Genomic DNA, 26,068 nt, shown 5'->3' on the forward strand with positions numbered 1-26,068 from the left:
TTCAGAGAAGTATTCAATACTTAAATGGGCCAAGGTTATCAGGCCGGGTTCAAACCCTAGTTTGTCTGACCCTATACAGATGTCCTACCTGGAAATGTGAATAACAGTTTAGACATTATTCTCTGACTCAATTTGCCCACATAAAAATGAGTGTTTCATTTCTCCTTTGGTCAACTTAAATCTTCTTAAAGTAGGTAGTGGTGCAGGTACGGATAGAAGACAAGGAGACAGACCAAGGAGGGCTGGATTTTGTTTCTGGCCCCTCCAGTACCTCAAAGCAAGGCAAGAAATTTATTTCTTTATGGAACACCATAAGACCTCTCTATATCACACAAGAGTAGAAGGCTCCAGAAAACTCAAAACAATATTAGGTTCTTGAAGATATGTTCTTCTCCCAAACACAGTTAATGGCAAAAATTGTGGTTCTCCAGCATAGAATCAGGGAACTGGCATGGATTTCCTCTGTCCCTTAGTCCCTGAATTATAAATACTGGTAGAAGGAATCACCTAGGGGATTCAGAAAAGCCAGAACATCATAAAACAATCTTGGCATAGTATGTTTAGAACTCTGAAATATACGTACTTGTTGTGGTATGTCACAGCTGTGTAAACTTCCTGCAGAAATTCAGGCCCATTGGATCTTCCAAAGATGACCTGTTCACCAGTATAGAAAGGGCCAAATTAACTGTGATATTTGGTTAAATCAAATAAACGATCATCAGCCCAGTAGGAGGTTCTGGTCTCATAGAGCTGCATTTTGTAAGTTAAGAGTGCTGAGTTCTACAAGCGGCCCAACTGATGCAGAAGAACTGGCTATGAAGGATAAACGGAGACTCCAGTGGCTACATCAGTGACCAAGGGCCACAGGCTTGTGAGACTAGAAAACCAGTGCTCTCTCGATCTGCCTCTTCCCCTAGAGGTCTATACTACAGGGCAATATTACAGAGTTTTGCCCTCCGTGAGAGATCCCTGGTCGAGGCTCTTTTGCCTGGTCACTTGGGTCATCAGGACCATCACTGGCCACACATTTATGGTGTTTAGAAAAAGACACCTCTTTGGGCCTGGGTCAGCCCTAAAGGCACATGACTTCACACGTGGACTCACCTTTGGGTAAATTAAAAAAGAGCCCTTCCTACTAGATGCACTAATGCCCATGCAAGGTCCCAGGCTTGGTGAGTGGTGAACAGGCTGGAGTCTGGCCCCCACTCATCCCCGGCTGGGGACCTTGGCTACCACAGCTGTACCTGGCAGCCCTGATGGATTTACCAGGGGCGAGAGTGGGGAGAACCAGGGGAGTCTTCCTCTAGGATTTCTTTCCCACAACAATTGCAAAAGGATGCCTTGCATTGGGAAGGTAGGTGGGACATTAAAAAGATGTTTTTTTTAAAAAAAGTGGATATTTGAAGAATGGAAGCACCGGAAAAAAGTGACTTCAGTAGAAAGGTGTATTAACTGAATTCTACACCTTAAATAAAATAGTAATAGCTAACCACCATCTCGTTTGTTGGCAGATGGTTAAAAAAGTACAAATTCTGGCATCTTGGGTTCCTTAGGGAACACTGCATTGTATTTATTATTTGATTTACATTTTACCTCAGGATGAAGATCCATTCCTAGAAGGTGTTGAGATGGTGTATGTTTATTATGACTAGGCAGTACTTTCTATTATATTTATCTTTAGATGTGGACTGAGGCTTAGGTAGACGTGTACCGCAGTGCACATCTGAAAGTACAGCAAGCATGGCTGACACCTTGGGCCTGTCTTTCTACTTCTTATGCTGTTAGGGTGGCACGGAAAGAATTCATGATATTTTTCAGTCTTCTAAAATGATCTGCATTTCTAAATTTCCCAGCTCACTGTGGAATAAGTTGGGAAAGAGACTCTCGATTTAGGCTGACCCTGCTTCCCCATCAGCATCCTGGGAGCAATACTGGACCAGCCACAGAGGCCCCTGCACATGATCAGTGGTACTGGCCTGAATCAACACGCACTCTACGCTGATCAGCCCTTGATTTTGTCTGTGTGAACCAGCAAGGGAAGTTCAGCCCACCCTGGTTCGAGGCAAATGTTTATCTCCCTCATTACCGGCATAGCATTGCTGGCATCCTCTCCACACATAAACTGGATCTTGATTGTGATGTTCCGGGCAGACGCTAGTTTGTTAGCAAAGTTCAGCCTCTGTGGGTAGACATAGAGAAGGTTTCTGGAAAACAAAAGATGAGGAACCAATCAGTAAGGTCTAGAGTTTCTTTTAACCAAGTTCTTCAGGGAATGCTAAAGCCTGCACTCATGAGATGACTGTTCTGAAGGAGTTTTTCCCTTCAGAAGCGAATTACTTTTGGAGAGTGAGTTACTGTTGATTCTTCCTCTTCAGCTGCAGTGATCTGATAATAACCAACATTGTTCTCTGTTTTGCTACACAGACGGAGGTGCCTGCTGCAGCTGAGAAAGTCTTGGAATGTCTTGGAATGTGCAAATCTGCCTAGCGGTAACTATATGTCTGATACGAAGATGAGAAGGCAAAATGTTCAGTTCATTTTAAACAAAACTCATGGCCATAGACAGTGGCCTAATTTCAGTTCTCCTCTTTCTCCTTTCTAATGTTATGTAGTAGTTCAATTTTTTTTTTTTTAATCTTAGTTTGGCCACGCTGTGCGGCATGCAGGATCTTAGTTCCCCGACCAGGGATTGAACCTGCGCCCCCTGCAGTGGGAAAGCAGAGTCTTAACCAGTGGACCACCACGGAAGTCCCAGTAGTTTCCATTTTTTATTGGCATGACTTTCTGTATTGGTTTAACTTTCTTTTTTCGGCTGCCTTGGGTCTTAGTTGTGGCATGCAGGATCTTCTGTTGTGACGTGCCAGCTCTTTGTCGTGGCGCACGGGCTTCTCTCTAGTTGTGGCGTGCAGATTTTCTATCTCTAGTTGAGGCGCACGGGCTCAGTAGTTGTGTCACGCGGGCTGTGTCCCACGTCATGTGGGATCTTAGTTCCCCGACCGGGGATCGAACCTGCGTCCCCTGCATTGGAAGGCGGATTCTTTACCACTGGACCACCAGGGAAGTCCCTAACTTTCTTTCCTTACATAAGATGACAGTTCAAACTTCCAAGCCCAATTAGCTATGTAACATAATACGAAACTATGAATAATATATCCATCCATTCAAAAACTATAGGACAAGTACCAGGCTGACTATAATTTTGTATATTTTTTCTTTCTGTTTGCATTATTACTACTATAATCCACTAAAAGGTAAGCTCCATGAAGGCAGGGATTTTTATCTGATGTTTTTGATTCACTGATGTATCTTCAGCAGCTAGAACAGTGCCTGGGACATAGTAGGTGCTAAAAAAAAACATACTTGTTGAATAAAAGAATGAATGTATAGAGTTTGAATCATATTCCTGACTTAAAGAAACAATAGTGATACTAATATTTATAAGGTACTTATCCTAAGTTGGGCAATGTTTCAAATACTTCATATTTATTAGTTTAATTCTCATAATTATTCTATAGGTAGATACTATTTTGATGGCATCATCCCCACATCACAAATGAGGGAAACAATGACATACAGTTAGTGAATGGCAATCAAGAATTAAAGTCAAGCACTCTGGTTCCAGAGCCATGCTCCTAACCTTATCTAAGTTATATCCCCTCAGATAAGACTGCCATTAAATAAAAGAATAAGAATGGCCTTTTCAGACTATGTTATTCATGACATCTCTCAGAGGCAAGCTTGCCTTAATTCTCTGGATCTTATTAACAGTTGAGTGTCAACAGTACACCAAAGGCTGACTCAACTGTGTCATGTTCTCTGGGAAAATGTCTTGTCTTCCTCACCCTTGGTCCACTATTCTAACTCCTAGGTAACACATTCTCCCCAAAGGCATCAAGAGGACAAAACAGCCTTTGTGTGACCTAGACACCAGGAGAGCAGTGACCAAGAAGGAGGGCCAGGTGACCAGATTTTCCCTCTGTGAATATAGGCTCTCATAATACTTTACAAGGATTTGCATATTAATTGATACCAGGGTTTCAGCCTCAGCACTATAGACATTTTGGACTGGACAATTCTTTGTTGAGGGGCCATCCTGTGCACTGTAGGCTGTTCAGCAGCATCCCTGGCCTCTACCCACTAGATGTTAGTAGTATCTCCCCCTTACTCAGTTGTGACAACTAAAAATGCCTCCAGATATTGCCAGATGTCCCCAGGTGGGGCAAAGTCACCCCCATCTGAGAACCACTGAGCTATGCATGTGAATTTTGCATTATGGATCTATACAACTATACCTGGCAAATTTCCTGTCTTTAATAGATGTAGTCAGTGCCACCTACGGGGTCCATACGCATATGTAAGGTTTGTTCCATTGGAAAAGGGTAAAAAGTCAATACTCAAGTACGAGGGAGGAGAAGGAAAATTTTAGTCTGATTTATGAAGTCTGGGGCAGTCAGGAACTGAAAAACCAAAAGAGAAAGACTAGGCTGACCAACTCTAACCTCTGCATTGTCATAACCAGAATGATCCTCCATCCTGTGTATGTGCATGTGTGTATGTGCGTGCGTGTACGCAAATGGTCTTTCTGGACCAGTATTTGCATAAATCCGTGAATTTACCCCATGGATCTTCCTTGCTACAACAATATCAAGAGTGACAACACTCATAACCACAACCCTGGACAAGTCCCAATGAATGGCCTAGTGGACCTGCATCTGATGGTCATACAGATGAGAAACTGAGGCCCTGAGAGGTGAAGTAACAGTTCACTCCGTGAATTAGCCACCAGTTGGGCACAGCGTCCAGTTCAGCGCTGTTCTGACTCTACAACATGGATGTCTCAGTGCTGCTTTCCAAATCTTTCTCTGTCACACTGAGGGACCCCAGTCTCAAGGCAGGCAGATAGAGTTGAACCTCAGATACTGTCAGGAGAGGCCATGGACGTAGAAACAATGGCAGAAGGCAGTTCACGGTTGGGATGCGGGGATCTGTGTGGGGTATACTCCCCTCTCTGCATGAGAGAGGCTGCATGCAGAGAGGGGAGTATAATGGCTGCATGATCTTCCATATTATGAGGGTGCCATAATGTACACAGTCTCCAAAAATAAGCACTAAGATTTTTTCCTTTTTTGTCAGTTACGAAGCTGGGATGAACACTTTCTCTATCTTGCCCCTCTGCAATGCAGTATTCTTCTGGGAGAATACCTTTTAGTTCTATATAGTTCAGTTTCTTCATCTTTGAGTTAATTGAAAAGACACCAGTCAACCTTTCTTTATGCTGTGCTTGAAGAAATAATGAGCTACAGTTTGTAAAAATGCTTTGAAGTAGCCAGATGAAAGGGTCTGTGTAGATCACAATGGTAGCAGCCCTGCCAGAATGGATAAGCAAGTCAGCTGTCACCACACTCTTCTCCTACATCCCAACACATGGGCACCACTGACTTATCCCACACATCCCCCAACACCGGTCAACAATTTTGCACACGGCTTCCAAAGGGTTTGCTGACCCCCTATATTCAAACATCATCACCACGGGCATACAGTGTTCTGCCCGTACTGAATGCACTTTCCACACAGTACAGAGCAGGAAGGAAACATCAAAGAGTTTAGTCCAACATCCCTTTTTGCAGGCCACAAGCCGGCTCCCAGAGACATTAAATGACTTTGCTTACGGATTTTTTTAAGAAGCTGCATTTCCCAAGGATCATCATAGTTCTTACTGGCAAGAATGCCAGGTGACATGCTTTGTTAAATCTGTATGATTTTTAAGAAATGAATATAAGAAAATAATAGTGTTTTCTCTTGGAAGGGAAGATCTACCTGCAGGATCAGTGATACACAGAGGCTCAACCAGATAAGAGTAATGATCAACAAACTGATAAACAGCCTCATACGTTTTATATATGGTAAATTAAGTGTCATATTAGCTAGAGAAAAATCCTAAGAATTATATTATCTAATGAGTTTTGAGAAGCTCACCCGTAACTGAAATAGGAATTCCTTGTTAAAGCAAAGTTATTTTGAAAGTTTCTCCAGTAACTACAGGTCCAGTGTAAGTGCAGTTCATTTAGTATAATTTCATCTTTCCCCAAATACAGGCAAAAATGCTTCTCTTCAGTCATATGCATCACAACATTGAACAGGACATTTGGTATTCATCAACAATTTTCTTTCCAAAGCCACTTCAGATGGCTTCTCTTGATTAAAAATTATTTTAGAAATTTTAAATTCTTTCCACTGATTCAGCAACAGCCCCTCAACTTATTTTTAAACTGCTGGGATTGAGCAGCTCCAGAAAGTTAGAGGTTAACTTGTAGAATTTGGTCATTATTAGATCCAATTGTTGACCAAGCTCTCTCTGCTCTTTACTGTCTTGGGACTATCCTCTACTTCTTTTGCTGAAAACAGGTTAACTCAAGGGACCTTGAAATCTTTCAAAGCCACAATGCCAAAAACATCAGTTTGGCTTCTCCTATTCTTTATCCAGTGCAAGGAAACAAAGAGAAAAGCTGCCCTACAAAACAGAAAGACAACCTACAGAATGGAAGAAAATCTTTGCAAACAATACAACTGACAAGGGAATTATCTCCAAAATATACAAACAGCTCATACAACTCAACATCAAAAAAACACAAACAACCCGATCAAAAAATGGGCAGAAGATCTAAATAGACACTTCTCCAAAGAAGACATACAGATGGCCAACAGGCCTATGAAAAGATGCTCCAAGTCGCTAATTATTAGGGAAATGCAAATCAAAACTACAATGAGGTATCACCTCACCCCGGTCAGAATGGCCATCATCAAAAATTTACAAATAACAAATGCTGGAAGGGGTGTGGCGAAAAAGGAACCCTCCTATACTGTTGGTAGGAATGTAAATTGGTATAGCCACTGTAGAGAACACCATGGAAGTTCTTTAAAAATCTAAAAAGAGAGCTATCATATGATCCTGCAATCCCACTCCTGGGCAAGTATCTGGAGAAAACCATACTTCAAAAAGATACATGCGGTCTTCCCTGGTGGCGCAGTGGTTGAGAGTCCACCTGCCAATGCAGGGGGTGTGGGTTCGTGCCCTGGTCCGGGAGGATCCCACATGCCGGAGTGGCTGGGCCCGTGAGCCATGGCCGCTGAGCCTGTGCATCCGGAGCCTGTGCTCCACAACGGGAGAGGCCACAACAGTGAGAGGCCCCTGTACTGCAAAAAAAAAAAAAAAAAAAAAAAAAAAAGATACATGTACCCCAATGTTCAATGCAGCACTATTTACAATAGCCAAGACATGGAAGCAACCTAAATGTCCATCAACAGATGAATGGATAAAAATGTGGGGTATATATATTATATATATATATATATATATATATATATATATTATATATATATATATATATATATATATATTTATATATATGTATGTATGGAATGGAATACTACTCAGCCATAAAAAAGAATGAAATAATGCGATTTGAAGCAACATGGATGGACCTAGAGATTATCATACTAAGTGAAGTAAGCCAGACAAAGATAAATATCATGATACCGCTTATATGTGGAATCTAAAAAAAAAAAGATACCAATGAACTTATTTCCAAAACAGAAAGAGACTCACAGACCTAGAAAACAAACTTATGGTTACCAAAGAGGATAGGGGGGTGGGGGGAGGGATAAATTAGGAGGCTGGGATTAACATATAAACACTACTATATATATAATATACATTATATATAATATATATTATGTACATATACATTTCAGATTATTTTCTCTTATAGGTATATATATAATATATATATACATATATATGTGTAGGTATAACTGAATTGCCGTACACCTGAAAGTAACTCGATATTGTAAATCAACTATACTTCAATTTTAAAAAAGTGTGAGTATACATATTAATAAAAATATTGCTGACCCAAAAAAAAAAAAAAAAAAAAAAGCTGCCCTGTCAGATTCAGTGTTTCCCCCAGAGGCTTCTCCAGCTCGGAGTGGAGCTCAAGGAGCAAGTGAGCTAGAGCAAAAAGCATCCTGGCCACCTGATTAAACAACTGGATGCTCTGAACACCTCTTTAGCTGAGCTTGTAACACAACTCAGTCAGCAGGAGAGGATGAAAGGAGGCCTTGAGAGGAGAGCTGAGCAGCCCCAGCCTGACAAGAGGACAGAAGGCCTCCATCGGCTGGTTGCAGGGATGAAGCCCAGGGAGAACTTCAACGAGAAGCTGAAATCGCTAGAGCAGAAGCTGCGGGAAGCTGTGTTATTCAAGGCAGGTGGGCTCTCTTTGACTAGGGTAATGGATGCCATCATGGTGAGTAGATCGTTATTGATAATTTGAGTTAACCATGATTTTAACAGATTGGAAAATAAGCCACAAGGTAAGATGCAGCAAGTTGGGCTTATTTCTCCTGTGCAAAAGCCTGGTTAAAAAGAGTAGTGGTACAGATGAATCCTTCGGGATGCAAATACTCGCGTATCTTCTGTGGCTGATAATGCCAACCTAAACCATGTTTTGAATAAAAACATATTTGTGTCACTCACTACCACACCTGCCAAGGAGTACATAGAGAACCACTCAGTCATGCCATAAAGCCAGAAGCCTGGCCTTCTATACTCTGAGAATATTACAGGACCTTGGAAATCCCAAAGACAGCCAAAGGATTAACTGTAGCTGTTCAGGTCAGACAATCCTTGGTGCTACTTATGTGTCTCTTTGAAAGTGAGACTGAAGTGAGTTAAATGGCTTATACTCATTGCATAATGTGGAGTGAAAATTTAGAATAAAAAACATTCTGTACGAAAGGGCTGTAAATATTCAGAAGTTGAATATGCATAAAGGATAAGGGCTAAAAGATGATCTGGGGAAATGAAAAAGGTAATGTGATTTTGAGAAGAATTGGTGTCAATTTTGGTTTTCTTTCTGTTATTTCACTATAGAACCTGTAACAAAGTAATAATATCAAATACATGTTCAAAAAAAAGAAAAAGAAAAAAAGGAGAAAAAAAAGAATTGCAGGTCTTGTGGCCTGGGTTATCTTCACTGTCTTTTGAGTATCAGTAATGCCTGTAACCTAAGCTTCTTTTATACCAGGGAAGATGGGCTTGTATGGAGACCTATGATTTGTGACCCTCACCAGGCAAGAAATTGGGTGAGAATGTCCTTTAAAAAACTGCAAAATGTTCTACAAATAGAAGGTAGACAAGTCAATTTCCTCACCTGTAATAGAAAGGTTGGAGTTAAGTCTCAAATGCAATGATACTCCAAAAGTGCTTAGTAAACTGCAATATATGACACAAATGAAGATTCTCTTCCTATCAAAATTGTAAAACAGCTGAGTGGACTTTATAATGCAACTTTAAACAGTCTGCAGGACTGTGAGATCTTAAAACATATTACTTACAGAATGGATCAATTTCTCTGGGTTTCTCTCTCCACCTTTCAATTTATCTACGTCTCTCGTATATCTCTTGGTGGCGTTCTCTCTCTCCCTCTCTCTCTCTCTTTCCCTCTCTCTCTCTTTCTCTCTCTCTCCCTCTCTCTCACCCACCCCCTGTCTTTAATCCGTGTGTCTGTGTGCGTGTGTGTGTGTCTGCGTCTCTTTCAGTATCGCTCAGTTTCTCTCTTTCTGTCTTTCTGATATAGCCTCTACCATCTTTTTCTCTCTCCCATGGCCTCTCAGAAAGGCAAAATGCTCTTTTTGCGGGGGCACTCCTTCAGTTTCATCTAGTCACTGAAATCCATTTCCTTACAAGTTCACAAGCGTTTGATGATTTCCCACCTGAGCCGGGCCTGGGTTACAGGAAGAGCTGTTTCTTTCTCTCAGGATGACAGGCACAGAGCCCAAGATCTATGAATGTCTCAGATTCCAAAAAAAATGCCTGAGACCCTCAAAAATGATTAGCTCCAAAATATGAAAAGTAAAACCTCAAAATCAAAATTAATGAATTTTAAATTAAATGCTTACCAAATGCAACATTTGGTCAATTAGTCAACAGTAACTCTATTGAGTTTAACCTACAGGTGAAAAAATTTCCCCCCTACTTTGCAGATTGCTATAAAATTATACATAGGGTATATGTAATTAATAAGGAAGTGGGTGCATATTAATATGCTTTAGTTAACATGTGGTCTGGTACTTCGGTTTTAGGGAGGTTTTTTTTTTTTAATTTTTTAAAAATTTATTTATTTATTTTTTTGGCTGCCTTGGGTCTTTGTTGCTGCGTGCGGGCTTTCTCTAGTTGCGGCGAGCGGGGGCTACTCTTCGCTGCGGTTCACGGGCTTCTCATTGGGTGGCTTCTCTTGTTGCAGAGCACGGGCTTTAGGCGCATGGGCTTCAGTAGTTGTGGTGCATGGGCTCAGTAGTTGTGGCTCGCGGGCTCTAGAGCACAGGCTCTAGAGCACAGGCTCCGTAGTTGTGGCGCACGAGCTTAGTTGCTCCGCGGCATGTGGGATCTTCCCAGACCAGGACTTCAACCCATGTCCCCTGCATTGGCAGGCAGATTCTTAACCACTGCGCCACCAGCAAAGTCGGTTTAGGGAGGTTTTAAAAGGAACTTGGCTATTGATATGGGAGAGGGGAAGAATAAAATACCAGAGAAACTGTTTTTTCTGTTTTATTAGTTTTCTTATAGCTATAGCAAATGTTGGTTTAATAGCAGGCCACTAGCAAGAGGCACTGGATTGAAGTAGATGGGGTAGTAAATTAGTACCCACCTCTCCTGATACAAAACTATTGAAACAGCTTTCTATATAAAAAGCTCTCCAGGTTTCTAAACAAACACTCTCAACCTAACTATCTTGGCAATTTCAAAGTAATTTCTTTTTCTTTCCTTGTGCTTTAAAACCTTCCCTCTCCAGCCCTTTTTACAAAGACAGAGCCAAAGAACTGATGAACTCTTTGCTGAAGCAGAAATGTAGCAAAACCAATTGTAAGAACGGGATGCCCTCATTCAAAAACTACAGGAAAAGGTTGGTGTCTCTTACTTCCTTTTAGCAACAGACTTCAATTTGAGCAGAATGAAATTCAAATAACAGTAATATCTTATAGTTATCTGATGTCGTTTACTCAAGCATTCCAAAGAAAATTGCAAACCTAGAGATACTATCTTGAGGTGCCTATGCATGGTAAGAAGCTGAGGAGGTGGTTTTATTTTTCAGTCACATTTCACTTCCAGGAAAATTTATTTTAAATGTAATAGTAAAAGTAGCTAATAATATTTATTTTTTTACCATGTGCAGGCACCATTCTAATAACAGCTAATCGTACCAATGACAGGTACTACTATTTAGCCTCATTAGGCAGATGATAAAACTGAGGCACAGAGAGGTTGCATAACTTGCACAAGGTAACACAGCTGGCAAATGGCACAGGGCAATTCAAATGCGGGTGCCCTGAAACTCATACTAGACCCACTGCCCATAACCTTTGCTGCTTCTAAGAACAGTAAACAGTTTCTTTGGTCAACAATCAGACTCACCAGAACTTTATCATGATGTGGTCTTTTATTAAATTGTTCAAGGGCTAAAGGATTTCACCAAGCAAACTATAAGAGTTTTTTTTTTTTAAAGTTTAAAATAACAAAGTTTAAAATAACTGAGAAGATGAGAGTGAGTACTGTCCCTCAGTGTCAGAAGTTTTGGTGTTTTAAATACATCAAGTGCAAATGAAGTTAGAAATCTCAGAGTTTAATATTTGGTATATTCTGGAAATACGAAACCTGCAAGCCTAAGGTGGCTATATATTTTATTTTTCTTATTTTTTTATTTTTTTGGCGGTACGCGGGCCTCTCACTGTTGTGGCCTCTCTCGCTGCGGAGCACAGGCTCCAGACGCGCAGGCTCAACGGCTATAGCTCACAGGCCTAGCCGCTCCGTGGCATAGTGGGATCCTCCTGGACCGGGTCACGAACTCACGTCCCCTGCATCGGCAGGCGGATTCTCAACCACTGCGCCACCAGGGAAGCCCCCCGGCTACGTATTTTTAAGTGGGATCATGCTTTGTAAATGCTTTTGGATGAGCTGACTTTGCTACTCAGAGGACATCCAGAGAGGAGCAGCATCACCTGGGAGCCAGTTCGGATGCACTGCAGACCTGCTGAATCAGAACATGCGTTTTAACAATACCCCAGGTGATTCAAATGCACGTTCAGGTTTGACAAGCACTGATCTAAGGGAACTGGTCTGTTTTTTAATTTGACAGATGTATGAATCCTGTAGTTCAGGGGTTTTTTTGGTTTTGTTTTGTTTTTGTTTTTGGTTGCTAGGAAGCTCAAAGTCAAATTTGCAGCTGACTTTGTAAGAAAGTGTAGAGGACCTTAACCTTACCCAGATTTATACCGATTTCCTTCTCCTTATTTTCCTTTCACCCAGAAATTTTATTCCTTGTTACACAATCTCCATAAGCTGCCTCACATACTTTTCTTAGAATGGGAATGTTTATAAATAAATGCATAAAAATAAAATATTTGCTACCTCCTGTCTTGTCGTTCCATGGTCTCATGCCATTATTTGTGTTTATTCCTATTTCTAATACTTAAGGTTAGATCAAATCACAAACTCATAAAGGAATCAGTGAAAAACGGAAATGGGAAGAAAACACCTAACGTGTAGGGTGAAGAGAACATTCCATCTTCAGAAATCAGAGCAAGAAAAACGGAATGTGAGACTCGTTCTAGGACACCAGTCAGGATCCTCACAAGGCTGCCTGCCCTGCGAAGTGGCACAAGAATGGAAGGAGGCACCGGGGATGCTGTCACAAGCAGCAGCTTGACCCTTAGTAACCTCTGTGCTCTGTAGGCTAGGCTACAATGCTTTGTATAAATGCTGGTACTGTATCCTGAACATTGCGGACCTCTACCCTCTGCCCCCACAAAAAGCAAACACGGTTAAGAAGCCAGAGACAAAATGTTACCATGTTGTTTAGAAACACTACAGTGACCCAATATGCTCTCTCCATAGTCTTGTTATGTTAAAATAATGCACTCAAAAACAGAAATCAAATGAGAGAGGGAAAAACAAAAAACAACAGCAAACTCTAATACTTGTTATTACACCATTTTCAAGACTTTTGCAGGGAAAATGGTCTATGCTTTCTCAACTGATGAACTACAGTTTGAACATCAAATACAGTGACTTTACATAGGACAGCTATTATAAGTACTAAGAATCTGTCTTTGAACATGAACTAACTAAATGCTCACAGCTCCTATATTTGCAGAGTACCTTTTCTGTTACATCAATCCCTATCCCTTCTTTTTATGAGATAGATAAAAAGTTCCTCTTAAGTGAGAGCTTGAAAAGCCAGCATTCCTATGAAATAATGCAGGACCTCAAGCTGGGGCAAAGAAGATGTTACGTTTTAGAAACAAGTGAAAGCACCCTAGCTCTCCTTAAAACCCACTTACTTGTTTAGGAAAAGTCCAGCTAGTTTTCAGTAGCAAAAGACCCAAAGGGAAAGTTGGGATGTTTATGATCCTAGGCTTTATCTAGATCAGATTCCCATTGAAAAGAATCGCAAATACATAAGCATTTGAAACATGCTGGGGAAAACTGACTGCTTCAAGAAAAAAATAAATCTCTAACCTTGCTTGAAACGTTTTTTTAAAGATACTTTGTTGAACTGGCTGAAATTTTACCAGTTAAGATATTCACGTTACTATATATTCTTTTGAAACTCTGCTTAGCAGATTGAACCTATTAAGTAGTTTATGTATCATTCACTCCCACCTTAGTATGAATTAGTTTACCCAGTTTTTTCCTTCTTACAAAGAGGTTAGATTTAGGGGCTGTTAGGTGTGAGTGGTGAAAGGAAATAAAAAGGATGACCTGGTAATTGTTAACCATGAGGCACTGCTTTGAGGAAGATTCCCCAGTTGCCTAGGGTGTCAGGGAGAGTGACAAAGTAAGAGGAAAAGTTGGAAAAGTACCCAAATCCAGACTTTTTATTCCACAATTTTTTTTCTATAACTCTCTTAAATTTGACACTGACAACACAGTCAAAATATTCACTGGATAACTTCAGCTCTTTCAACTCCCAGCTACCATCATGGAACCCATGATGTGGTTTTACGGCCTAAGTTATTTGGATATTCTTTGTGATTCTGACTTAGGGAGGGCTCAGATATTTGTTAAATAGGTCAAGCTCTCAGTTGGTTTATTAGCCTATTTTCAGTGGGTTTTTATGGATGACTAGAAAATATTTAATAAGAATGTATTTTATTTTACATGAGCAGAGATTGGAACTACTTTAGCAATATATATTTCAGACATCCTATAAAACTCACCCTTCCACAAGTACATTTTGCATTTCACTCAGAGGATTTATATAGGTTTTGTATATATATATAGATGAACAGATGCTTGGGAGGTGAGTCTATGATAGGGTATAAGGGGGGAGCGGGGTGGGTAAGGTGCTACATGCTGGGCAATGGGATAAAAGACCCCATTCCTTAATATGTACAGCTTAGGGTTTTTTCCTACTACTATGAATCTAAGAAAACTTGGGAAATCTCCTTTAACCTAGGTGAAAAAACTGTTCCCCCGCGTGGTAGTCTTGTTTCTTTGGAGTGTGGGTTCGTGAGGAGGGCTGGGCTGGGGGCAGGGGCAGGGACGGACTCTTCTCACCTTAGAGGATCTGTCAAGAAGCTGTTAATTTTCTATTAGGGAGAGGTGTATTGTCCTAAAAATATACCAGGCTGATGGGAACACTCTCCACAAGAAGCCTGGTCCTCCGCATCAGCGGAAGTAATCCACCCTCCCTCACTCACCTTCCCACCTCCCCACACTCCTTCAAATTCACACAGCTGGAGTGCCCCAACTTTTGGTAGCTTGGTTAAGAACTACGGTAGCAGCTTCTAAGGCTCCCAATGATGGCTGCCTCCTGGTGTTCTCACCCTCTGTAATTCCCTCCCCTCAAGTGTGGGCTGGACCTAGTGACTCATTTCTACCCAATAGGATACAGCAAGATTAGGTTACAAAAAGACCCTGGCTGCTATCTTGCTTTCTCTCTCTCTCTTTCTCGCTTATTCTGAAGACCCCAGTTGCCATGTTGTGAGCTGCCCTACAGAGAAACCAATATAGCAAGGAATTCGAGGGGATGTCTTGCCAACAGCTAGAGAGGAGCTAAGGCCCTTAGTTTAACAACGAGAGAGGAACTGAACACTGTCAACAACTTCAGGAGTGAGCTTGGAAGTGAATTCTCCCTTCGTTGACCCTTGGGGTGATCCCAGCCTTGGCTGACATCTTGACTGTGGCCTTTGGCGAGCCCTGAGTCAGAGGCACTCAGCCAAGCCACACCTGGATAACCCACATAATCTGTGAGATAACAACTGTTGTTTCATGCTGCAAAGTTTTGGTTATGCAACAATAGGTAACTGATACGAGTAGATACATTTTAAAAAAGTATATGTTAGGTATTTGCTGATATTTAAACAGGTGATTCCTTTAAAAATCCTTTACCTTGTAACATTTCTGCCTCTTAACTGTATCTCAGGGTTATTATTCCTGCTCTAAGGAGTATAATATCATGACTACCTAGAGGAAAAGAGTCAACATCAAAATAGCCTCATGGAGTCCATCCAATCACCAACTAAGTATAAAAACTTGAGAATTTAAAAGTATATGAATAACTAAATTTTCTTTGGTTCTAGTTTCGATTCTATTCACTGAATTAATGTTTCTTAAAGAGGCTGTGACAGGTCAGATAAAAGAGGAGAAGAATGCTTTGAAGTACCGACCACAAATACCTTCTTCCTCCCTTAAAACATCAAATTTTTAATGAAAGTTTCCCCCAAACAAAACAACAATTTCAACATATTTGGCTTTGCCAAACAAATGCTTGGTAAATATTCAAACATTTCAACAATATTTGGTTTTGTGAAAGACCTAAAATTCAAGTTTAAAGACACCATTTTGATGCCAAATCTGGGCAACGTTTTTCAAAAGGCCACCAGGCAGAATTGTCACGTGAAGGACTAACACGAACCAACCTGCATGTTCTTTTGAGAGACGGAGGGAGCACATTTTTTCCAGGCTTTGCAAATAGTTTCCTAAAACAAATCTGCCAACTGACAAAACCTCATACACATACCAGAAAATTTCCAAGTTTTGCTGTTGTTGAAGCTGACTTTTTTCTTTGGGTTTGGGGCAGAACTTTTACTAGTCCCCTACCCATTAAAAAAAATAAAATAACAGCCAGTGAATAAATCAATACTATTGATAAAAATGCTTGCTTTAACATTCCTGATGATTTTAATATTGGCAGATGTCTTGGTTCGGGTTGAGGAAGAAAATATTGGAATTGGAGGAAACAGCAGGCCCACTAAGAAATAAACTGTTCAGATGTCCCCAACAACTTCTAGAAACATATGCCTGCTTTGGGTACTTGGTGAGAGAGAAGGCTTGTCTGGGTTTTGGAGGCAGGAGAACCTGCAAAGATCTCAAGTGACTGCAGGACAAAGTTTCATGTGTGTCTTTCTGTAGATCAGCATGATTATGAGGGGTTCCAGTGTCTCCAGGAGACTGGGGTTTACCTCCAAGGAGAGGCAGTCCTTCTCTTTGTCTCTCTCAGCACCAAGCATTGTGCCTGGCACACGGTCGGGGATCAAAAATACATTAGGTGATTGCATGAACTTTATTCATAGGGTGACAAGTATTGCTCAGTTGGTGAGATTTTCAAAGGACAGGTATCTGGGACTTCCCTGGTGGTCCAGTGGTTAGGACTCTGTGCTTCCACTGCAGGGGGCATGGATTCGATCCCTGGTCGGGGAACTAAGATCCCGGGTGCTGTAACATTGGCCAAAAACAAAAAAACAAACAAAGGACAGGTATCCTGCTCTGTGACAGAGGGTGAGGAAGGAGGAGAGGGAAGAGTTCTCGCTGCCCACACTCACACCGGAGTGACAAGTCCACAAAGGGCTGTGCCATCCCCAGACCATTTGGAAGGTTGAGTAACAGTCATTGTTACGGACTTTACTTCTGCCTGACCTAGAAACACAAAGAGGCAGTTCTTTGTTGGCTGCTGGCTGGGATAGGGATTTTGGATTTTTGTGCTAGAGTTAGTTTTGTTTCAACTCAACTCTGGAGAAGACATTAGAGAGCATATAAAAGAAGCCTGAAACTAATATAATATGTAAATCACCTATACTTCAATAAAAAAGCATGTTCCCTTTAAATAAATTAATAAATAAAAATAAAAAATGTAACTCCAGGAAAAGATGAGAAATGGGCTTTGAGATGCTCTTATTGCTAAATATATAATTATTAGTCTAGGCATGGAAATCTCTTTTAAATCATTAAAATGAGCCATTAAATTGAGCTCCTCTACTTTTATCTTTATTAAACTGTAATATTTCTATTTCTGAACCACTGCATGGATCTCAATTTACATTTCTTTTTTCTTTTTTTTTTTTTTTTTTTGCGGTACGCGGGCCTCTTACTGTTGTGGCCTCTCCCATTGTGGAGCACAGGCTCTGGACGCACAGGCTCAGCAGCCATGGCTCACGGGCCCAGCCGCTCCGCGGCATGTGGGATCTTCCCGGACCGGGGCACGAACCCGTGTCCCCCGCATCGGCAGGCGGACTCTCAACCACTGCGCCACCAGGGAAGCCCTCAGCTTACATTCTGAACGTTGTCAAACAAAGAACATTAAACAAGTGAGGTGGAACAGCACAGTTTTGGAAGTTATAGTTTAGGCCAGTGGATAAATGAAATTCATTTTTTAATTATAAAAGGTACATGATATGTGACTGATAAGCCATGGCTTTTTAAAAATTACCTTCTTACACTGAGTCAAACCTCAGTCCCCCCCACTCCTAGTTCTATTTTACTTTGTTGGGCTAGCCTGCATTGTCCTCACCCCAAAACCCACTTTTGCCCTGGGAAGACTGACACAGCACCTAATATTTCGACCCAGGGCATTCTGACTTCAGCAGGGAGGGGCAAAGGGCAGCGTATCTGAGTCCTTAAAACCACAGGACACCCATTACTGGAGAGTTATTAAAACATCTCTCCTTTAGAGATGGCCAAACACTTCATGGGAAGAGTGGATCTTTAAAGTATACAGTAAAGTCAGAACAAAGAATGAGAAGCTAAAAAGTAGAGAAGATTTTTTTCCCCCTAAATGGTCAAAGAAATAAGAGGGAACAATTCCCCGAAGGATATCTCATCAGAAGACAAAGCCACTTCAAAGAACTAATTTTAAGATAACAATTTGAAAAACTAACAGAAGTAGAGAAGTCAAAGAAAGAAGGCTTTTTGAATGTTAGGAAGCTCCTTCTAATCTAGGCAAACTATTCATCACCATCATCAAATGCAGGCCCAGATTTGCCGCATTTTCATTACCATTTCTCTGTTGCTTCTGCCCCCACCAACCTTACAGTCCCACCCCATGTAAAAACAGGATGCTTCAGGAACCTTACTGCTGAAATCTACATAAAGGATCTCTGGGGAAAAAAATGACATTCACCCCCAATACGTGGACAGAGCAGGATTTTTGGTTAGGACAGTTGTTTACAGGCAGTAACACTAAAGCATGATGGCCTCAAAGGGAATGAGTATAAAATAGAGACTAGTGAGGGGTTGTGACTTGTACTTAATGTACACAGAGCCTCCTTAACACTATTTCATTACTGCCAAACCACGTTCTTTTACTTTTGTATTTGAGGCAGGTTTGGTGAATGTGTAAAAATGTATAGTGAGCAGTACACCCCCAAAACGAGATTTTGCTGTCTCTCTAGACCACAGGATACATTTCTCCATCCTCCTCTCCACCACATCTTTCAACAAAGTGATAGATTTCTAAGTTCCTGACTTAACTGATGAAAGAAGGCAGAAGCTGACAGGGTAAAAGAAAATCCTTTGCAAAAAGTGCCAACAGTGATCTCTTGGGACACTGGAATACTTTCCCAGTTTTTCTTGGTCCTGCACTTCAAGGCCAAAAAAATACAATGCATGTTTGCCTTTAATAAATCACGACGCCATCTGCTTAGAAACGGAAAGGTACCTAGCCGCTTCTGAAAAAAATGAGCAAATTGTGCCCTCAAGTGGCTAAATGTTGTACTGGAAGGGGAGCTTCGCAAAACCTGCCCTTGCTGCTAAGAAATCTTAGGTAACTTGTTCCCTCCTGAGTTTTTTCATTCTTCTAAAAAGAGGAAGGATGACTGAATTTTGGAGGAAAGTGAGGATTGTGTTCCTGATTTATTATTGAGGCCAACTTGCCAGAGCAAAGTCAAGTACAGGAGCTTAACTATCTGGGTAATTTTGGCACCAGGAATTCACTTTGCCTTTGTCTCCATTACTCAGCTAATTTAAATGATTAGATTTTGCCTGGGCTGTCATTGCTATTCCTAAATAAAGTGTTTGTTTATAATAAGCTTCATGTTCCACAAACAACTGCTCACTGAGTCTAGGAAGACCAATGACTGAGCTTCAGGGCTGCCTTATACTTACAACAGTTATTTAAACACTCCTTTAAAGGGTGAAAAGTAGGAATTTATACCATATGCTTGTACATGTGTGAAAGGTTATATAAGATTCTTCATTTTAACATCATTTGTAATGTTAAAAGATTGGCAACATCTTAGATGCTCATTAGTCTGGGGTTAAATGAATTATGATACAGCCATATAATGAGATTCAGTGCAGGTGTAAAAAAGCACGAGGCCACTCTGTATTCATATAGAAATACTCTCCATAACATAGTGTTCAATGAGAAATCAAAGTGCAGAACAGTGCGAGGATTATGCTATACTTGCACTCTGAAAGGAAAAGTGCAAGGTTGTACTGGTTTGTACAAACATAGTTTATTTCTGGAAGGATAAATAAGAAACTGAAAAAATGGCTGTTTCCAATTGTCAAAAATAGGATTGAGCTGTGAAATATACATGACTTTCATCTGTTTTGTTCACTAGTATTTCTCCCGTGTCTAGAAAAGGGCCTGGCATGTTGCAGGCACTCAATATTTGTAGAATAAAATGAAGAAAATAAAATGCGTATGTGTGTGTGTGTGTGTGTGTGTGTGTGTGTGTGTAAATATATATATATTTTAAGACTGTCTCCAAGGAAGGGAATCTACAGTTGGAGGTCAGGCATGGTAGAGAGAATTTTCACTGTGCACCTACGTACTTTTAAAATATGGAAATATTAGAATAGGATACCTATTCCAAAATAAATAAAATTCAAAGAAACACATAAGAATGGGGAGTTATTATTTGGAATAGTTATTTAAGTAAGGCATTGTTTTGTGGTGATTTAGACCAGAGTCAATCACATCATAAACTACTAACCATTAATTAGCAATAAGCCTGGAGTACTAACAGCATTGAGGAGCATTACGCCATTAAAAAAACATCGTCCTCACATGGAGAGGTTTTCTGGGTGTTGTAGATTCCTGATAGACAAGTATTGAATACTTGCTCTTCGCCGTATCCATTTCACCTGGTATCCTGGCATACGATAGGATTGCTTTCCAGGTCAGAGGGATTAAGTCGCAAGGCTCTTTCCCCTGAGTTTCCCGTGGCTTGCGTCACTGTGGACTTTGGATGACTCCAATGAGTAGAGGAACTCATTAAGAGGGACCATGAAAGGGAGGGAGAGGCTTTGATCCTCAAAGAAGCATGTTGTACCCTTAAGACCCTACCCCAGGCCTCCTGAATGGGAGTCTCCAGGTAGGACTGGACCCTTGCATTTTTACAAAGCTCTACAATGAACTCTGAGGCACACTACCCTTCTTCCCCTCCCCCACCCCACCCCAACACTGAACAGATCCACTCTGGATGGAGAGACAACTGGGCTCAGATTGGACAAAAGAAAGTTCCTCTCAAAGATACCTTCCATTCTCTATGCCCTGACTCCTTCCTAAACACGTCACCCAGAATTATTTCTGGTTTATTCCTTAGAAATGCTATTCACTAAATTATAACTTCCAGACAGTCATTCAAGACCAGCTTGCACATTTATCCTGTGCTGTGCTTTCTGCCCCTGTAGGATGCAAGCCTGGCAGTGTTCCTCAAAACGCCATTGTGATACGAAAGGCACCTCCCTGTTAGACCAGAATGCAGACTTCTGGTCTGAGAACATTCAGCTAAATAGGAGGCAGCCTGAAAACAGCTAATTATCCATCAAAGAAATCATGTTCTAAGTGATATGCTTGTTCACGGCAAGCACAGTCGTCCACAGCGAGTCTGATAATTGGATAAAACGACCTCAGAGGCTATTGGGGGCTGGGATGAGAGATGAAAACGCACTTGATGTGGATTTCTCTAATGTAATCACCAGTTACAGGGACGGCAAGGAGCTTAACAAGCTCATTACAACCTCAGCGCCTGTGATCTCAGCGCAAACTCCAGTAACTGCCACAGGATAAAACGCCCTTAAAGGTCTCGCTGGGCCTTGGCCCCAGGCCGCATTGTTTTCATTCTGCCCCCACCAGAAGGCAGCTGGAGTCTCCATTACCAGCTGCTGGGCCACATGGAAAATCAGCCAGGAGTTGGTTCAAACGTGTTCTTGGGCTAACAACCAGTATTCTTTTAATCTGGGCATGGAGAAAAGAATGCCATACTCAGAGTCGGATAATCCTGTTTATCGACCTAATTTTTCCAGCTGTTCTGCTCCGCTTTCGGAATGACCGTCCTTCTACTTGTGATTTTGAAATAGCTCTTGCCTGGGTCTGCTTCGGTGTACTTGTCTGACCCCATGCCTCTCACACATAGAGGCTGCCAACAGCACTGCAGAAGCCCAAGACCCTGGTTGGGGAGATGCTCGCCATTCCTAGAATGAGTACTTCTGGCTCTAGAAGTTCGTCTCTTCCCTCAAAGTGAGTGTCTGTCTTATGGGTGATCAACACTCTCATTGGTTCATGGGGATACTTCCTCAGCCAGGTCCAGTTCTTTTATAACCGATCTAGATCACTCCTCAAAGTGAGCTGAATTAAGGTTGAGGCATCAGGCAGCATCCACAGAGAATACAGTATGAATGGTGCCCCTGTGGGCAACACAGTGACCCCAACTGAGGGCACCTGAAGGGGCAAGGCTGTCAAAGGAGGCACCTGAAGAGATCGGAGGACGGAGAGACTGAGGGCAGGAAGGCAGCTCAGCCTATCCCAGGCCAATTTTATCTGAGGCTCCATGGCAGCTGCTCTTTAAGAGAGGTAAAGAACCTGAGTGCTATTCATATGGTATTAAACTGAAACCCCACCCATATGACAATCCTGTAAAGCATGGCTCTGGCCACAACTGACACTCAAGGCCAGAAAACACCTGCCATTCGTCCATGTAATAGTTCCCTCCACTCAAAGGAGCTCTGAAGTTTATGTGAAAGATACACAAATTGGAAATCTGAACCCTGGCTTTGTCACTGTAGGTATTCCTTGCTTGGCCCAATAGATATATTCTCCACAAGTTCCAGGTAGATCAATTTATTATGTCAAGCCATATGTCAAATTTATGAGGTGAGTCTGCTATCAAGCAAAGAATTATCCCTAAATTTATCTGCTCTGTAAATCTTAATTTTCATTTATTTGATTTCCTTAAAGGGATACAGCCAGAATTAGAGACATGGAAATAGCAAGGTCAACATGAAGAGTTACCCTACATGCCAAACCCTTAGAATGATGTCCAGAATTCAACTCAGTCAAAGGAAAACTTTTCTAAAAGAAACAGGAACTGCTGTCCCTACTGAAATAATATTCTTGGGAGAGATAAGACTTTAGACCTCACCTGTTATTGGTACCATAATGTAAAGAGGTTTAGAGACCTTTGCTTGAAAGGAGACTTTGATTTGGAGAGGGGAGGACAGAAGAGTCAAGAGGTTACAAGTTTTGACAAAAATGAGAAGATGAGGTCACCAAGGGTAAACTGAGTCAACTTCCCAATTTGACCTGGGGTTCGGACCTGACTTGAGTCTTCCATTTCCGTTTTGCGAAATGGGAGTGGTGGTGGAGAAAAGGGGAGAATTAGTCTAGGACTGGGTTACTGTCCAGACCAACCTAATCAAAACCACTACGAAGCATATGTGGCCTGGAGACGAAACACTTAAAAATTTAACAACAGCGTGAGAAATTTAGACAAAATGTTCTCTCAATTCCTTGACATTTTCACATAGTAAGATTCTGAACCAAGTTCACCACAACTCTCCTCCCTCAAACAAGCTATAAAATATGGTGGCCTGGGAACCAAGAGAAGACAGAAGACCAAAGCTGGAGGGAAGTATTGTCTTCTATCATTCCTAAGAGACCTGATTTTTAATGGGGTGGCCTTGGCATTTCCACAGTGTACAGAACAGCTAAAGAATATTCACTTTGCACTTGTGGGTCTGTTTCTCATGATGCCAAGTTGGGTCCATAGTAATCTGTTCAAACTTGTCCTCCTCAGCACTCCTACATTTCTGAATCAGTAGGTGCACTAATGCATTGAGTCCAGCTGTGATGTAATTAAGGGATAATGTTTGCAGCAAGGAGTAGAGAGAGTTGTAAATGTCTCCCATGGGTGATTAAAAGCTAGGGGAAGTTGAATAACTATAGAATTCATTTGGTGCAAGTTTATTCCAATACCAAGAGCACTCTTTTTTCCAATTATAGGATAGGGTTTCTAAAAAGATACACAGCATCCATAAGCAAACATTTTCATGTCTTCATCTCCCTCTAGGGAATGGAGAATGGAAACTACTGCATCCTAGGAATGCTTACTTATCTAGGAGGGAGACTTGGCTGACTTTGTATTTAGGAATGAGAAGAGAAAACCAAGAACTGCTTCAGAAAGGATTAAATGGGGGAAATGCATGTGTACTTCAATTTTGAAAGGAAGAGGTGCACTTCTAACTGTATGAATGGTTGGTTGTAATTCTCACTGCCATTTTTAAAAATTGAAGTATAGTTGATTTACAATATTGTGTTAGTTTCAGGTATACAGCAAAGTGTGCTATACAGTAGGCCCTTATTAGTTATCTATTTTACATATAGTAGTGTGTATATGTCAATCCCAATCTCCAGATTTATCCCTCCCCCCAATCCTCTGGTTAACCATAGGTTTGTTTTCTACATCTGTGACTCTACTTCTGTTTTGTAAATAAGTTCCCATTTTTTAGATTCTACATTCTTTTTCTATGATTCTTTTCCATTATAGTTTATTACAAGATACTGAATATAGTTCCCTGTGCTACACAGTAAAACCTTGTTGTTTTACCCACTGCCATTTTTGACATCAACAAACCACTCACTTATCCTGTCTGGGTCTCAAATTTATACATCTGAAAACGTGAGGGGTAGAGGTACTTAGATTAGGTGAGTTCTGAAATTCTTTGCATTTCAGTCCCACATACCCAAACATCACAATGGAAAGTATGAGTGAGGATCTGGGGGAATCAGAACTCTCTTACACTGCTGGGAGGACTGCACACTGACACAATTTTGGAAATAAGTGGTGGTATAAATAAAACTGAAAATATGTATCACTGTGACCCAATAATTTTATTTCTAGGCATATTGCTTAGGGAGACTTTCACATATGTGCACAGGGAGACAAAGACAAAAATTCTCACTGCACAGTCTTTATAAAAGCCCAACGCTGAAAAAATATAAATATCTATCAATAGAAAAATAGGAAATAGATAAATAAAATATGGCCTCTTCACAGAAAGGAACACTAAATAACAGTTTAAAAGAATGACAAAGCTCTCTATAAATCAATATTTCTAAAATACAAGCTATTAAGGAATTCCCATTGGTTACATTTGTGAAAATCTGAGTAACTAGAAAAGAATAATGACTGCTACTGAGTGTAACACACTGAATCAATAAAATTCATGAGTCCACAATAATACTCAAACAAAAAAGAAAAAAATCATACTGCTGGATGCAAAGTACAGTAGTACAGTATAATACGTAGAGTATGAAGCCATTTACATACATTTTAAATGAATATAAAAATAATACCACTCAGTGTTCAGATTCATAATACATGACTCTGTGTGTGTGTGTGTGTGTGTGTGTGTGTGTGTGTGTGTGTGTAAAACCAGGGAACATAGAAAGGAACTATGTAAGTTCATGACAATGTGATGTGAGAGGCAGGGTAGGGGTCTGTAATTGGAGACTGGGGATAAAGGAGACTTCAACTTAACCAGTATGATTGTTTGTGTGTATATATATATATATATATATTTATATACACACACACACATAACAACAAAATGTCATTTCTAGATGCTGGAGAAAAGGTGCTTATTATAACTTTCTTCTCTGCATTAAAAAAAATCTTCTCAAAATAAAAAAGAAAAGTATATGATCAGCAATGATTTCGGCGGACGGGTGTTGACAAGCTCCCTCTGAGCCCCCATGCAAAGGACCTCCAAGAAACTGAGGCAACCTAACCTTTTAGGTCTTTACTGTATAGTTCCATGCTATCCGATATGGTAGCCACCAGCCACATACAGCTACCTGAATTTGAATTCAAATTAATTAAAGTTAAATAAAATGAAAATTTCAGTCCCTACACTGTACTAGTCACATTTCCAAGGCTGAAGGGCCACATGTGGCTAGTGTCTATTTTATTGGGCAGCACACATACAGAACATTTCTTTCATTCCTCTAAATTCTATTGACAGAGCTGGTCTTGAGCTGAAAACCTGTCTTTTAGACAACCAGAACACTTTTAGTCATTGCTCTTTCCCTAATATGTCCTTCTGCCCATAGGAAAACCAAGGTAATGACTAGGAGGATTTTTTTGTTTCTAGAAGGAATATGTCCACTATAATTCTACATTCCAGTTTTGACTGAAGTAACATTTTCTTGTGAAAAAAATGAGATAAATCATCTTTAAAAATTGATCTTAAGGGCTTCCCTGGTGGCGCAGTGGTTGAGAGTCCGCCTGCCGATACAAGGGACGCGGGTTCGTGCCCCGGTCCGGGAGGATCCCACATGCGGCTGGGCCCGTGAGCCACGGTTGCTGAGCCTGTGCGTCTGGAGCCTGTGCTCCACAACAGGAGAGGTCACAATAGTGAGAGGCTTGCGTACCACAAAAAAAAGAGAGAACAAATTGATCTTAAAAAGTAATTATCTATAGTTTTGTAAACGTCATATTTCATTTT

At 40.9% G+C, this 26,068-nt stretch overlaps 1 protein-coding gene across 2 annotated transcripts in view; it reads right to left on the reverse strand.

The window, feature by feature from the left end:
• The window catches only part of DOCK8 (dedicator of cytokinesis 8), a 222,625-nt gene that overhangs the window by 85,150 nt on the left and 111,407 nt on the right, over window positions 1-26,068 (reverse strand). For both annotated transcript variants that reach the window (XM_065878473.1, XM_065878474.1), the window contains 2 exons: window positions 2,087-2,204; window positions 584-654 (listed from right to left, as the gene is read on the reverse strand). In XM_065878473.1, coding sequence (XP_065734545.1) covers window positions 584-654; window positions 2,087-2,204 — 189 coding nt within the window. The remainder of the gene's footprint in view (window positions 1-583; window positions 655-2,086; window positions 2,205-26,068) is intronic.

Source organism: Phocoena phocoena, chromosome 6, assembly GCF_963924675.1.
Source record: "Phocoena phocoena chromosome 6, mPhoPho1.1, whole genome shotgun sequence".
Classification (NCBI taxonomy): Eukaryota; Metazoa; Chordata; class Mammalia; order Artiodactyla; family Phocoenidae; genus Phocoena; species Phocoena phocoena.